This window comes from Ciconia boyciana, chromosome 2, assembly GCF_034638445.1.
Source record: "Ciconia boyciana chromosome 2, ASM3463844v1, whole genome shotgun sequence".
In the NCBI taxonomy this organism is placed as follows: Eukaryota; Metazoa; Chordata; class Aves; order Ciconiiformes; family Ciconiidae; genus Ciconia; species Ciconia boyciana.
The window spans coordinates 21,386,580-21,401,618 of record NC_132935.1 but is presented as its reverse complement, the minus strand read 5'-3'; the positions used below and the strand labels follow the sequence as shown (position 1 = coordinate 21,401,618).

At 39.6% G+C, this 15,039-nt stretch overlaps 1 protein-coding gene across 3 annotated transcripts in view; it reads left to right on the top strand.

Moving 5' to 3' along the window:
* OXR1 (oxidation resistance 1) overlaps positions 1-15,039 on the top strand; it is a 355,322-nt gene that overhangs the window by 24,447 nt on the left and 315,836 nt on the right. Inside the window, exons 2-3 of one of the 3 annotated variants that reach the window (XM_072852038.1) lie at positions 5,722-5,914; positions 11,877-11,964. In XM_072852038.1, the coding sequence (XP_072708139.1) occupies positions 5,895-5,914; positions 11,877-11,964 (108 nt within the window). In that variant the 5' untranslated portion in view covers positions 5,722-5,894. The remainder of the gene's footprint in view (positions 1-5,721; positions 5,915-11,876; positions 11,965-15,039) is intronic. The other 2 variants (XM_072852039.1, XM_072852037.1) reach the window with 2 other exon arrangements.

The window sequence follows — 15,039 nt, the reverse complement described above, 5'->3', positions numbered from 1 at the left end:
CGTCTTCCCATGTAAACTGTGAATCTGGCAGGAAGTTACATACCTCTGAAATATATTTAAATGCAACATGAAATATATTAACTATGGAAAGGCACATAAAAGTTGAATCTTATATGTGTAATTCTGCTAGTGTACTTCAAGAGTTACAGTGAGTTGTGACTCTTCAAAAATAGTCTCCCCGTAGAGCAATGTTCTAGTAAGTCAAAAGATGAAGGGTTAAATGAGGGAAAATTGGTCCAAAGTGCCTTCCTATACACTGGACTGAGGTGAGGGGGAAGAAGGAAGAGTTGGTTGGTTCTTTTTCATTGTTAGTGGTGAAATAAAACCTGAGAGTCTTGCAGAAAACATTTCTATAACTTAAAAGCTCTAGAGGTGCTCAGCAATATGACTGTACCTTCCTGTATTTGAACCCTACATAGAGCTGGCAAGGATTATTCTAAGTAGGGGATAATATTTCTGCCTTCAAGCCGCATCTTGTTGCTTAGAGGAATGTGAGTCTGAATGAATGAGATCTGGTCTAGCATGTGCTGTATAGGGGCAGTGCAAATGCATCTTTCCTTCTAAGAGATTACCTTTGACAAGATTAAAGAAGGAATGAATCTCCATTATTATCAGAATGCTTTTTTCCCTATATATTTCTATTAACAGTATCTCAACAGTATCATGCTTATTTGAAATTTGTATATTGGAGTGTTAAATATATATTCTCTCAGCATGTGTCAAGTAATTCCTGTTACTGAAAATAAATGACTTAAAGCTATATGCACACTTCAAAGCAGACAGTTACTGGAAATTATCAGTGTCTAGTAAATTCCAGTATGAATTATTCACTAACATAATACCTATGTAAAGTAACTTTACATAATGCTTCCACTGACCAAGATAGTTTAAAATTAGTCTTACAAGAGTAAGATTTGTTATTCATTGAATAGGTCACTAAAGCTATGAGAGATGATTATGTATGGGATTGTAATTCTTTAAAGTAGTCCTTCAATAATTAAAACTCATACTGTAGAACTATCTGTCCGTGGTATGTTACTACCCTGGGGTTTACATCACTGTATAACATGTTGCTTTTAGTTTGTACCATTTGCCAAACTTTAACTTTGGTCTGACACAATATACTAAGATTTAGGGGAAGGTTGTTTTCTTTTCTTTTTAAGTTAAGATAACGTATCTACTCTTGAGAACAAGGCAAGGGAAAAGTATATAATTCTCACACTTAAAGAAATCTGTATCTAGAATTTTAAAATGGGCCTGAAACTTGTCACAAAAACCTTTGCATCAGGAATACACCTTTGAAAGTTAGCCCAAACCCATCCTAGTTATAAACCATTCAAAAATTTATATCATCTCATATATTCTCTGACTGCCAGAGCTACCTGTAAATTGTCCAAGTATTTAATATCACCAGTCACACTCTAAGAGAGACAAATCATATTAAACTTCTCAGATTCAGAGTTCTTGGTGCTACCTTCTGTTCTGACTCCAGGGAGACAACTGGGAACAAGGGGCTTTTTCCCCTACGGCAGTTCTCGTCTCTTCCAACCGGATCTAGAATCACGTTGAAGGATGCTGTCTTAGAGAAACGTAAACAGGATAAGACTAGGAACTGCAGAATCGGGTAAAGGAGCAATTGTAGGATGAAGAAGCAGCTGCGACTTCAGCATGTGAAAGCCTCTCCTAGAGAAAAAGCTGACAAAAAGGTTCTCTCCCACCTCTCTCATATAAATGAAATAGAAAACCAGTGTTTGAACTTTTTATGTTCTCCTTGAAGGAAAGATATATGTATTCACAAATCCTGTGAAATATTATTTATTTGTAATTCACCCATGATACTGGTCTCTAGACATTCTTGGAAAGAGGAAGGAAAACACTTTAGGCTGACACTTACTTGACATGCACGAAGAGTTAAAACATACTTTGTCACTAAGTAGGAGACTGTCATAGGTTGGATCAGTTGCTTTAAACAATGCTGAATTTGGGAATGTGTTGAGCTTTGTCAAACTATCTGTAATGAGGAGGGAGAGAGAGAGACTTGCAGCATTTGCTGTGAGACTTCACCAAATAATGCAGTGAATTAGATTCATGCTTCAATTCTGTGATCACCTTCACGTATGAGTTGGAAAAAGCATGGTGTTGCATGAAAGGTGTAAAGTATTGAGACCTTAGCTTTAAAACAGGCACTAGATAAAGTTCCAACTGTAACTACTACAAAAATGCTCTGAACTAAGTGTACTTTGTACTGTCTTTGTACTGGTGTTTTGTTAGCATTAATAGAATTTTAACTTTCAGTAAATATCAAGTTCGTACTAATGTACCTTATTGCCAAAATATAGTTTATTACTATGCAAGTTTAGTATTTGTGCTACAAAGCTTACCAGGCTTTTCAAAATGCAAGCATCTTCCTGACAACAATGTAAATATGATCTTCCCAAGTTCGACTCTGAAATGTTAGTTTTGCAATGTCTGTTCTCATATTTTAGGTGTGCTTGATGGAGCTGAATGGTACTGAATAAACTGCTGATCTTTCATCTTTGGTTCAGTGACTCAAGCAAACAATGAATTGCTGAGTAAAGTGAAGAGTTTTTCAGGCCAGGCCATATTGCATAACAAAGAAAAGTTTCCCATGCCAAAATCTCTGCATATAAACTGTGTCTAGCCAGAGTAAACACAAAGGATCCTTGCAGGTTTTGTCTTCTGGTTACTAGTCAGGACTGAAGCCCCGTTCTCCCTGCTTTTTCAGTGCTGTCGTCTATACTAGCTGTATTAAAGCTATCATCACAGCTATGTTGATTCTGCTGCAGTCATACCTTCATCCTGCTATCATTAGGTTATAGCTATATTTTCCTTTGTAGCAGTGTTTGAGTTCTTAGAGAGGGACTTCTTTTTTACCTATAGTGTTAAGGGTAGCCTGAGAGCATATCAGATGAGCTTTTGCTGAAAGACAGTGTAATGACAAAATGAAGCATGGGAATTACTCCTTGTACATTTGCAATTGAACAATGTAAAGTCTTACATGCACAGTGCGCCTGCTGTCATCCCAGGCCACTCTCAGGATGCCCCAGACCGCTCTCAGGATGCCCTCCACAGCTCTTCAGTGCCAGTTCTCAGTTCCTGCTCTGTAGCAATACTGTTGCCATGAGGTTAGGCAAGCCTAGATGAACAAGGAGACAGTGCCCTTAGTTCCTCCACCACTGCTGGGACAGATTAATAATGTTGCCTGAGAAATCAACTATCCTTCCCTCCTAGTTAAAGGACTGGTTTAGAGCCAGGCTTGAGCCAGACTATTGGTTAAAAAGTAGCTCTTTTGAAGGAGGGAGATGTGAGATCAAAGCAAGATGCATGCTCTACACAGAGTTTACAGACCATGGGGGCAAGTAAAGCTTGGCTGTGGAGGATCAAGCTCAGTGCCTTTCTTCAAGACCCTTGCCCTGCGATGCCAGCCTACTCATCCTCATGCCCAAATGTGCAGCCACCACATGTTGGACTTTGGCTGTCTAAAACTTTACCGGAACAGTGGCTTGAGACAGGGTAATTCACTGTTCAGACCAGACTTGCATACCTTTATTCTAGTGATCTACTGTATCTTGGGCTCTCCAAGGCAGTCAGTAGTGCTGGCGTTCCTTGTTCCAATGGAGGTGGCAAGGTGATCAGCAAGGTCTGTATGGCTAAAACTCATTCCACTGTGACTTTATCATGTGTTGGTAATGCAGATCCTCCCAGATCACAGTGGATTTGTTGGCACTGGACGAGTATACACTGTTTGTCTGTTTGCCATCTCAGATGGACTGGGATATGTCCTGCATTATCTTCCTCCTTACAGATACAAACTTAGTAGCATTAAAGAGTCAGCATGTATCTGAACTGATGGTGCTTGTCCTCTGTGGGACTTTAGCATCCCTATGCAGATGATCACAGGCCACACAGAAGTATTAGTAATGGGTTAGTAAATATGTAGCAGTGAAGCATCTGGACTGTAGACTTCACCCAAGGGAAGTCTTGACAACTTCTACTTCACTAGAGTCTTGCGGGAACAGATCAAGTAGCAGTTCTACTGAAGCTAAAAGACCGCACAGTGTGTTGTGCATTCAAATGTAAACATCGCTGTTCAGCAAGTCTGCAACAGAAGCTGTCCTGAGTAGTTAGGGATGGGACAAAGAAAGGAAAGAGCTCATGTGGGATGTCTGAGAAAACACACACAGACTCCACTGTGTTGCCCTATTTGAGGTGCATTTCGTTGCTTGTGAAAATGCCAAACTTGCTCATACCTACCTATGCTGTTCAAGCAGTATGTGTGACCCATAAATATCCTGGAGTCCTCAGTCTTCTCTCTGGCAGGAAGGAGGAAAGGGGAAGTCTGTCCTGTGGCTTGCTGTATCCAGAGTGTGCCCAGGGGACAGCATCTGTCTTTGCAAAACTTGGCAGCGCACTTGTATTCATGTGCTCCCCACAACTCTGACCCTTCCCTGTTTCAGACACACACACACATCCCTGGCTCTTAGACCACGTACCCTACTCACCGGCAAGCCTGGCTCCATATTCGCTCACTCACACACCCACACTCACTCCTGTTGGTGGCACCACGGACACACGAGTCCCTGCCCTGCAGTCTGACCCCAGTTGCTGCACGCAGCACCCAGTTGTGTGCACGCAGACCCCTGCGCACACAAACATGCACACACACACAGAGAATAGAGTCCCTCACTCAGGAAAAGAGTTAGAAGTGGAGTTCAATGAGAAGACAGACACGCTGCTCAGATCAGGTTTTTTCCCCATGCTCGTTCCTCCTCAAACCACCATGTTCGCTCCATTCCCCCATTTTTGCTTCCTCCCTTAAATATCCTGTAATAAGTGTCACACAATCGCAGAATGCCCCCCCCCCCCCCCATATCCCATAATGAGTGCCATCCCCAGGGCAGGGACTTGCCCTGTGCAGTGCCCTGGAATGCTGTCCCCAGGGGCTCACGGTGCTGGGTCTCACCAGCATGTTGGGCTGATGCTCTCCTGGGACAGCCCTGGGGGGGGCAGGGCAGAGTATTCTTTATTTCCCCTGCCCCCCATATTTTTCTCATGGTCTTCTCCGAAGCAGGCTTCATGTTCAAGGTGTGGACGCATCAAGCAGAGCGGAGGGAGAAACACACAAATCTGCCCATTTTCCTCTCTGGTACTTGCGTGCCAGCCCTTAGCAGCAATAGCTCAGGAAAAGTAGGAACTTAGAAAAACTACCTCTACTGAATTAAGCTTTAAGATCCTCTCTTCTCTAAATTTCATAAATATGGCAGCAGAGGTATCATTTGTCTTTTAGCTTTGCTCTTGTGCAACAAACGCCTGAGGCTAAAAGCACAGAACTTACAGAGCAAAAGTCAATGGCATCTTACAGCAGAAAAAGTGTGAATAAGAGTTTTCCCATACTGAGGTTCCAGCTATGTAGATTGATTTTCTTTGAATCTATTTTGCTTTCTTAAGCAATATTGACATATATGTTGTTTATTCTTTGATTTCACACCCCACTCCCTCCCCCAAATTAAGTACTGGCAAGCTAACGAATGAATGGAAGCTTTCTTTTTCTTCCAAGCTGCACTGAAAGACATCTCAGAAATAAAATGTTTTATTTAAATACTGTGTATTCTGTAAGTCATCCTGCACCTTTAGGCTAAAACAAAGCTGGGACACATTTATTTCCATCATTCATAATGTTTACTTGTTTATCTATGTCAGCTAGCAATCGCCAGACAGTGACTGTGCCCGGTCCGGAGGAAAACATGAGATCTTTCCCAAGAGAAAGTACGGGAGAGGCCACCACGTAGGCATGAGCCACGCTGTGCCACCTGGGCCAGAGAGTGGGCTTGGCCCCTGCTGAGTTTACTGCTGCAGATCCTATTCTGAATTGTATGCGGAGGAGCCTGGCTGGGTGAGTGTCTTGAGAGGTAGGAGGTGCAAGTTTTAATTCTTGCAGAGAGAAGAGGTCACTGAACTTTCTGCTTCCCATTTTGAGCATTTAAGCCATTTAGCTGGTATATAAACTGGGGAGAGGACTGAAGAAAGAAGGCAGAAAGTCACCCCGGTGGCAGGGGTAGTGAGATGATGATACGACAGATGCAGTGGCATTCGGGGAGCTGCTCTGTCCTGCTGCAGTACAGCAAGTGCCTGGTGAGGACATGCGGAACAGCAGGGCTTGGGACCTCTGTCCACGCTTCAGGACCTGATCTGGCTAAGGTGTAAGCAGGCCCTTTTGAGAAGAAGCAATTCCGTTTATGTTGGGCAATTTAAGTAAAATATTAATGAGGTGCGTCAGGACTGCACAAGAATTATTTGGACTTTTCAAGATGACAATGATGCATGCACATGCCTAAATTTTGTATCAGATCTTCTTTGGGAGAGGGCCCTATTCTGCTCAGACCCACTGGTTCCCAGGATAGTCTCTCTTCCCTCAGCTGTGACGGCTATTTCTCTTTGACTCAGTACGATTCAATACTGGTCATACTGAAATGCAACTTACTTGCTTTCATGAAGTTACTAGACAAACCAAGTGACTCTTCATTGGTGATAGTCCCTATTCATTACTTACCGTTATGAAAACTTTTGTGTCATTGATAAATTATTTCAGTGATTTTTTTTTCTTCCTTTCTTCTCTGACAAAAATGTTAAATAGCATAGATTTCAAATCAAATCCCTGTAGGTAACCTCTAGACACATTACCACACAAGCATTTTCTCTTTACAACCACATTTTAAAAGCCATTAGTTAGCAAGTTTTGAATCCATTTAATGTTTTCAGGCTAAGTTTATAATTGTGATTCTAGTTTCCTAATAAAAATGTGAGATGCTATTAGGGCAAATGCCTGACAGAATTTTAAAAAATGAATACATTACTGATATTTATCAACTAGATCTATAAGCTGAGAAAAATATCAAGTCAGTTTGAAAATATTTATTTTTCATAAAATAAAGTTGATATTAAGAAGAGGGGAATAAAATTATTTATTAATGATGATGTCAAACATTCTATTATTTGCCTAGGATTGAGATTTGATGGGTAGTTTGCCCTTTTAAAATACTGGCCTAAGATGAGCTTTTTTTCAGTTCTCTGTAATTTCCCCTGTGTTTTAAACTATTAAAAACCAACATGCATAGCTGAGAAAGCTTATTAGATTATTCCTTTTCAGTGGCTTTAAATGCATGTGGTTTAGGCCTCTTGGTAAAAAAAAAAGACAAAATAAAAAAAAGAGCTTTACTAGCTGCAGTTTTCATATTTTTCAGGAGACTGTTGGAATGGAACTTCTCACTTCCACTCTTTAATCAGCTCAGTCTTCCCTCTCACTTTTGGAGTGATGTTGGGGCATGCTTGTTAAAATCAGCTCTAGGTCTTTGTTATTACAAACCCTTTCCCCCACCATCTATTCAGACACTCTGCCAGCTAATGGGGTTCATAATTATTCTTAGCTTTCTGAAACAAAAACATTATGTATAGATATGAATGCATGTGCTTCTGTGTATGGACATACGTGTAGTAACACGTAAATGTAAATTATGTTACTAGTTTGGACACTGTTCTGTTTGCATACAGCAGACATAATGAAGGCACAGTCGCTTGCCCATACACTCTGCTAAAATTTTGCTCCATGACCAATTTCTCTTCATCTCGTCCTGCTTTGAAGTGGTACTTCAATAAAATCCACTGGTTGGAGGAAGCACAGGTGCTGCAGGCAGTGTGCCGAGGACCTCGGTAATAAGAACAGAGGAAGAGAAAGCAGCGCACTGTGATTGATTTACCAAACAGCTGCTCTGAGCCGCCTTCTACAGCTCCTAGCTCAGAGACACGGGCTTGATCACTTTAGAGCTATATATATATATATTTATAAATATGGCTTAGATGACATAATATAAAAAATATAGGCCTAATAAGGCCTAATATTACATTGCAATAATATTCCAGATTAATATTAATTCCTAAAAATATATTATTTTGCGCTATTATTAAGTCATTTTCTATAAGCAAAAATATGCAGCTTTAGGTTATAATGGCTGAGGGACAATATATTTAAGCTACTGGTTCCTTATTTTGACAGAAAGTGAGCCTGACTTTTACCTCAAGCATCTAGGCATTTTTAAATAGAGAACAGTTAAAAGAACAAAATGGTTGGCTGCAGAGAAGAGAGGAGGGTGTAACACTACAAACCAAAATGCAATTACAAATGGCTAGAGGAATGTTTCCCTTTTATGTCTGGATTTAGAAGAATTACAGGCAACCAGAGTTGAACGCTTCACTCTCCTTTGAGCAGTTGAGAGTCTCCCTTATAGGATACAAATAGACAAAATAAAAAAAGGCTTTACCTGAGTAACAGTTACAGATTTTGTCTTTGTCCCACCCTCATCCAAAATCTTGTCTCCCTTACACTGCTGGTAAATATAAATGACCACTGCTTCATCTGACATCAAGCTGGGGTTTTTTTCCAAAGAAAAGAGATTAACTGTGGCCAACTAAATTTTTTATATAAAAGAATAAATTATTTGACTCCAGACAAATGCATACATAGTGAATAGCATACCAAAACTAACTGTGCAGTAATTTGTCCAGAAATCAATTACACCACCATTGTATCACTTCATACATCAGAGATCTCATTGTATTTGAACCATCAAAATATCAGTAAGGAATATATTTCTGCATTCCAGAAAAGGAGTAAGGCTCAAACAGGAGGGGATCTATAAATTATTTTTTAAGGGGGAGCACAGCACTCTTAGCATAGCCATGAAAGGGGATATGTTCTATATATTAGCTAGAAAAAACCACAGGTGATCCTTCTCAGATAAATTTCACACCTAAATCTGATTTCCTTTATTAGACAGTGTGAGACCAAATCTTGAGACTTTTCTGTATCATTCTGCATTATCTGAGTAACCTCCCACTAAAATGGTATGTCCAAATTACAACACAGAAATGTGACAGATTATTGAAATGCAGTGTTATTAACTCTTCCTGCACGTGCATCAGTCACACAAATCAGCACGACCTGTGTCTACTATTATATGCTTTAATTTGGAAGTATCGTGCTGAGCTCCATCTTTCACTACATTTCTACCCAGGTTTCTGATAAAACAATCTAATCAGCTAAAACAAGATTACATGGCAACTGTAGACGCATAGCATGAACATTTGATCCCTACAGGATTTCTCTATTAAACTCGTTTTGTTTCTCTCATTAATCTTATTGAAGATTGTTCTGCAATAAAGAAAGGATGTAATCTGCCACTGACAAATTGCTTCAGACTCTTCAATCCCCATATCTTTCTTTTCAAAAGGCTTTTCCCTCCATGTTTCTTCTGGTTACTTAAATAAAAACAAGCTGAGGCAAAACAGGTTTTGTAGGTCTTTTCATAAGCCTTTATAAAAATGCGGTAAAGACAATTTGAGTATTTTTTGCACATCCTCAATCACGGTTTTTGAGGTTTTAATTTCCAAGCTTTAGGCTCCTCCCATTCTGTGTGTTTTGGTCCTGTCGGTAACTTCTTGAACATCATAAAGACCTGTTCCTTTGCATTATCTGTACTTGCTGATAATAAGACAGCCCTCAAGTTGCAAACTTTCAGTTGCCTGACTATTGAATAAAATCTGAAGCCCTAAGCTGGGAAGAAGACAGAGCAAAGTAGAATCTGAGCCCAAAATGCTAAGAGGTAATTTGTTTAAAATAGCCAAAGATGAGAAATACCTAATGTCTCAACTGAATACTCCTCTGTATGCTGATCACTCTTTCTGAGTAGATCAGAGCCTCTTCCCCACCTCTCAGAAGAGTGCCCTGAGCCGCAGAGGCAGTATGGTGTTCTGTAATAGGACTCCTCTGCAAGACTATTTCACTTGCAAGCAATAATTAAACACCCATCTGGTATATGTTGAAGAGAGCAAGTAAAAATGAGCTTTGCTCCCCAGCCTGTTGATAAGGAAATTTGTGCAGAAATGGATGCACTTTGCTCCAGTGAAATTCCATCTGAAATACTTGTGGATTCATTAGCTGCAAGTATCCCCCTTCCCAGATGAATAGCATCATTAGAGCAGTGAGTGACGTTCACGTTTTCACTGAATAGTCCATCGAGCTGTTGATTATTTCATGCAAAATGAAACAGCTTCTGCAAAAGAGACAAACATAGTACTTCACCTTAGACTACCCAGGAGTCTGATTGCTGGATATCCTACAGGGAAGTGGGAGACAGGGATTCAAGGGCTGTCAGGCAGAGGAGGCAATTAGACCTTAGATTTTTGGGTGAGTGCTCAAGCTGTTTGAAGACAGGAGAGATGACAACATCTCCTTCTCTTCTAGCTGTATGCTTCTGTAAACCCAATCTGTTCAGGTTTTAAATCGTCCCTTCACCCAAATAAAAGAAACACGCCATGTCTGTGAATCCTGGCAGGATTTGTGTAAGATAAACTCATCATTGCAGTGGCTGAAAAAATACTTCTAGTCATTGCCAGAACAGATCTGTAGGTATAAGGAACTCTACTATCAAAACCTTAGGTAATTAGGGAGTTCAGACATTACCAGGATGTGGCAGCAGCATAGCTAAAATTATTAAGAACCAGTTTTTCTACTTAGCGAATGCTTTTATCAGAAGCCTTCCTTCATTTCACTGTACTCCAAACTCTAAACTTAGAAATAAAGTAGGGAAATGCTGTTTATTCCTACAAGTTTATTGTGAAGTACTGAAATACTTCATAGCAATGAAACTCCATAATGCATATCGTAAATACAAATTTCTAAACTAACTTCCTGTAGATAGCAGGTCCTATTCAGTGCAGTAAGTGCTGTGGTGTTTGTTTCTTTTATGATAGTTCAGAACCACTCCTTATTGAGAGCCCTAAGTTTATTTTAAAAGTTTTCTCAAGAAATTTGTACTGACATCTTCTAAATCTTTGACTTCTTTTTTCTCTATTGAGCTAGTTTCAAATGCTGTAGAATGCATTGTATCTGTAAAAAAGTCTATTGTAAATAAAGTTCAACCACACATATTACTAAACATCTGAAAAAATTCCATAGGTTTGTGACTATCAAGAGTAGTAATAAACAATTAAATCTCTATTAACCAGTGTCCAGCATGAAAGGCTGTTGAGAATGACCTTCAGAACAACATTTTCAGAGTTTACAAAATCATATATTGTGCTAGCTTGTTCCCTACAGTTTAAGACAGGTAAATCTTCCTCTTACAGTCTGTTGGTAGGTCATGAATGCTTTGTGCCTCAGCTACTAGACCACCTCCCCAGTCTCCACTTACCAGCCACCAGTTGTTTTGCTTCTGTGCTGCAAAGATGCTACAGGCCTGAGTGCAGCACAGGAAGAGTGAAACCAATTTATGTGGCTATATTCTGTCTTCCCACCGTTCAGGGTATGCTGCAGCTCACAGTTTGAAAATGTTTTGTCAGCTTAACTGTAGAAAGTAACTCAGCCTTGCCTAGCTTCAATTAAGCTCCTTTAACAGGAAGCTTTTTAAAAAACTTCCAAACCAGATAAATGCAGACGTACATCAAAGGTAGCTGTCAAAATAAATGTAAAGTAAAAGTAAGGTGACCTTATCCTTTCTGTGACATATCCCCTTATATAGCATTTGTCTTTGCTCCATCAAATGTTTGATTTACATTCACATTGTACCAGAATGGTTTTTGCTAACTGTACTGTATTCAAACTAGCTTAGTGAACAGATTCACTATTCTCATCAATCAGTCACTGGGAAATGTTGTCTTAAAGCTTATACTTTATTAAAATACACCGAGCTTTTGTCAGTAATCTGATAAGCTGTCATTGGTTATATTCAGTGGAATATGTTATATATACAATGTGATGTCTTAGTCCCTTTGAAAGCCATCATCTTTCTCTCTCAAAACAGTAATGAGTATGGTGTGGAAATGGAAGAAGAACTATCTGTTTTATGTTCTGGTTTCCCGAAAATCTTCAGTGGGGATTTTTATCTTCAGGTGAGTGGTAGAGTTATGGATTATCTTCAGATGTATTCTCTATTTTATCAGTTCTCCATGGGCAAGATATCTACATTGTCACACCAATTCAATATTACATAGAGAGGTGTTAAATTATATTTCAGCTGCAGGAGCAAATGTTCAGGTGCCCTTGTGTTTCCTCCCAGTTTGTTTTGTACGTGAAATTTATGTAATTGCAGCCCTGCTCTGTCCATTCCTCTCTGTGCTTCCAAGGCAGGAAGATGGCACTAGTTTAAGAAAGGTGAGTTTTATGACATAGCCAAGCAGAAAGACCGAGGAGAAAAAAAATGGCTGTAGTTTCACATCATGATTTATCAAATGTCAGAGAATCCAGAAAGGAAAGCATAGTTGTAAATTCTGCGAATGACAGCAAATGTTTCATTTCGAAACTCATTCTTTAGTTGACAGTAGACAGAAATCCATAGGAAATCAGGCTTTGGATTCTGCTTCTGGACTATGTGCTTGGATTACTTAAAAATTTTAAGGAAGCATATCATAAAAAGACCAAGAACTTATAGCATCATAGCATCATAGAATTGTTTAGGTTGGAAAAGACCTTTGAGATCAAGTCCAACTGTTAACCTAGCATTGCCAAGTCCACCACTAAACCATGTCCCTAAGCACCACGTCTACATGTCTTTTAAATACCTCCAGGGATGGTGACTCAACCACTTCACTGGGCAGCCTGTTCCAATGCTTGACAACCCTTTCAGTGAAGACATTTTTCCTAACATCCAATCTAAACCTCCCCTGGCGCAACTTGAGGCCATTTCCTCTTGTCCTATTGCTTGTTGCTTGGGAGAAGAGACCAACCCCCACCTCTCTACAACCTCCTTTCAGGTAGTTGTAGAGAGTGATAAGGTCTCCCCTCAGCCTCCTTTTCTCCAGGCTAAACAACCCCAGTTCCCGCAGCCGCTCCTCCTCAGACTTGTGCTCTCGACCCTTCACCAGCTTCGTTGCCCTTCTTTGGACACGTTCCAGCACCTCAATGTCTTTCTTGTAGTGAGGAGCCCAGAACTTAAGATAATTAGAGAAAGCTGGGAAATGAATGACAAGAAAAGTAGCAATTTCCATTTTGGTTTTGTCTAAATGTTATAATTAAGTGTTAATGTTAAATCTGTACTTGTTCTGGTCTTCATTGTTATTCACATGCAGTGTTCAGGGCCTGCTTGGATCTAGACATGTGGGTTTAGATTATCTCTTCCACAATGCACTGTTTTATGGAAGTTGGACATCTATTTATGTAGTGTTTATTAACTGAATTTGAACAGTACTAGAGAAGACACTGGTGCAAAGAACTCTGGAGTGACCAAAATACATTAACTTTGTTATAAGAATATGATGACTACTGAATCTGTGCTCCAGCAATATTAAACAATAAAGTAAAAAATATCACAGGAAGCCATTGCTGGATGGAGACATAGTGTGTGCCAAAAAAGGATTTTTTTTCCCCCTGAGTTTATCACTATCCAAGTAACATTAATTTGACATGGCTGAAACTACGCTGGCTTTTGCCTGCATAACTATGTTCATATACAGCATGATTAAGTTTTTTCCTCTACAAATTTCTAATACAACTGTGTTTTAAAACTGTGTCATGTACACCAAGGTTCTGATGTCTGAATACAATCATCTCCCCAGATAACATAAGCACTCAACTACAAGCACTACTCCAGAGTGACAGTGCCCCGACAGCATGGCAATATTGGCAGCTATCCACCCCAGGATCCCAATGACAGTATCCAAAGTTTCTGCACATATGATCTCTTTTAAAGGAGAATAAAAGCTGGTAAAAGAAACATCATGTGCTTATACTCCTGGGATATCTATCTTAATGGTAACTGACATTTCTTGCAATCAAATCTTTGGCATAGCCTGTGGTAGATGACCAAATGACCTTTATTTGGAAGAACCATCTTAGTTTTCAATGAAGTATCCTGTTGTCCTGAGAAATGAAATATAGAATGCCATTCACCTTTCATTCTGGTACTAAGATATATACCTGAAAGCTTCTTTCTTTCAGTCAGCCTAGATATTCACAGCTTTGAATAATTTGCTTCATATGATTACTCTAAAAACAACTAATTACAAGCCTATTATACAATATTGTGTCTACAAACAGGAGAAAAGCATCATTTTCCTATGCAGAATTTTCCTGGGGAGAAAAACATTCAATTACTCATGACAGTCTACATTAAGGCATTTAGTTTTTACTTTTGGAAATCTCGTCACTTTTCCATCCAAACTGCTTTTGTTTCGATAGGGGTTTTTTTGCTTACATGTTTTACAGATTTGAAACCTTATCGTCTAAGGAGTCAGTCCTCTTACTGAAAGCATATGAAAGGATAGCACTACTAAATTCGGACCTTACAAAGCTTCATTTGAAAATTCCTCTCTAAATAGTTTGCCCGACTTTCTATAAATCAGTGCCTGAGTTGGCAGCAGGCCTCCAGTTCAGAGCTTTAGGCTTTTGGGCCAGTGAGCTGCCAATGCTCTCATACCTTCACAGTTTGCATTCCTCAAACCTCTGCATGTAAAATGCTAGGCTGGTCTGAGGCTTACTGAAAGTTGGCCCTTTCATGGTATTACTTCAGTAAGATGGGCATTTTAGGATTTTTTTATTTTGTATTGTACCATCAGGGGAAAAAATTACTATTCCGGAGAACATTTATCTCCTGGTTCAAATAGAGGAAATGTTAAAGGAAATATCCTGAGCTTTCAGCACTAGAGTGCATCTAACAGAACCATAGGCTCTAATTAAAATTTGCAGAAATGTTCTTAGAAGATAATATTTCCCCATCAATTAATATACCACAAGAAAGAGTAAATTGGACAAGTATTCATACAGCTACGCATCTGTGCTCATATTGCCACGGTCTACATATCTCTTGATAGCTCTTCTAGGGACCCCACTACATACCGTGAGCATAATTGTAGCTAACTACATTCAACCATCCTACCCGTACAGTTGGGAAGTTGTGGTGTTTCACAAGAGTGGCACAGAGGCCCAACTCAAAAAAAGAAGCAAAGCCCTTTTAGCACCTATCTAGAACC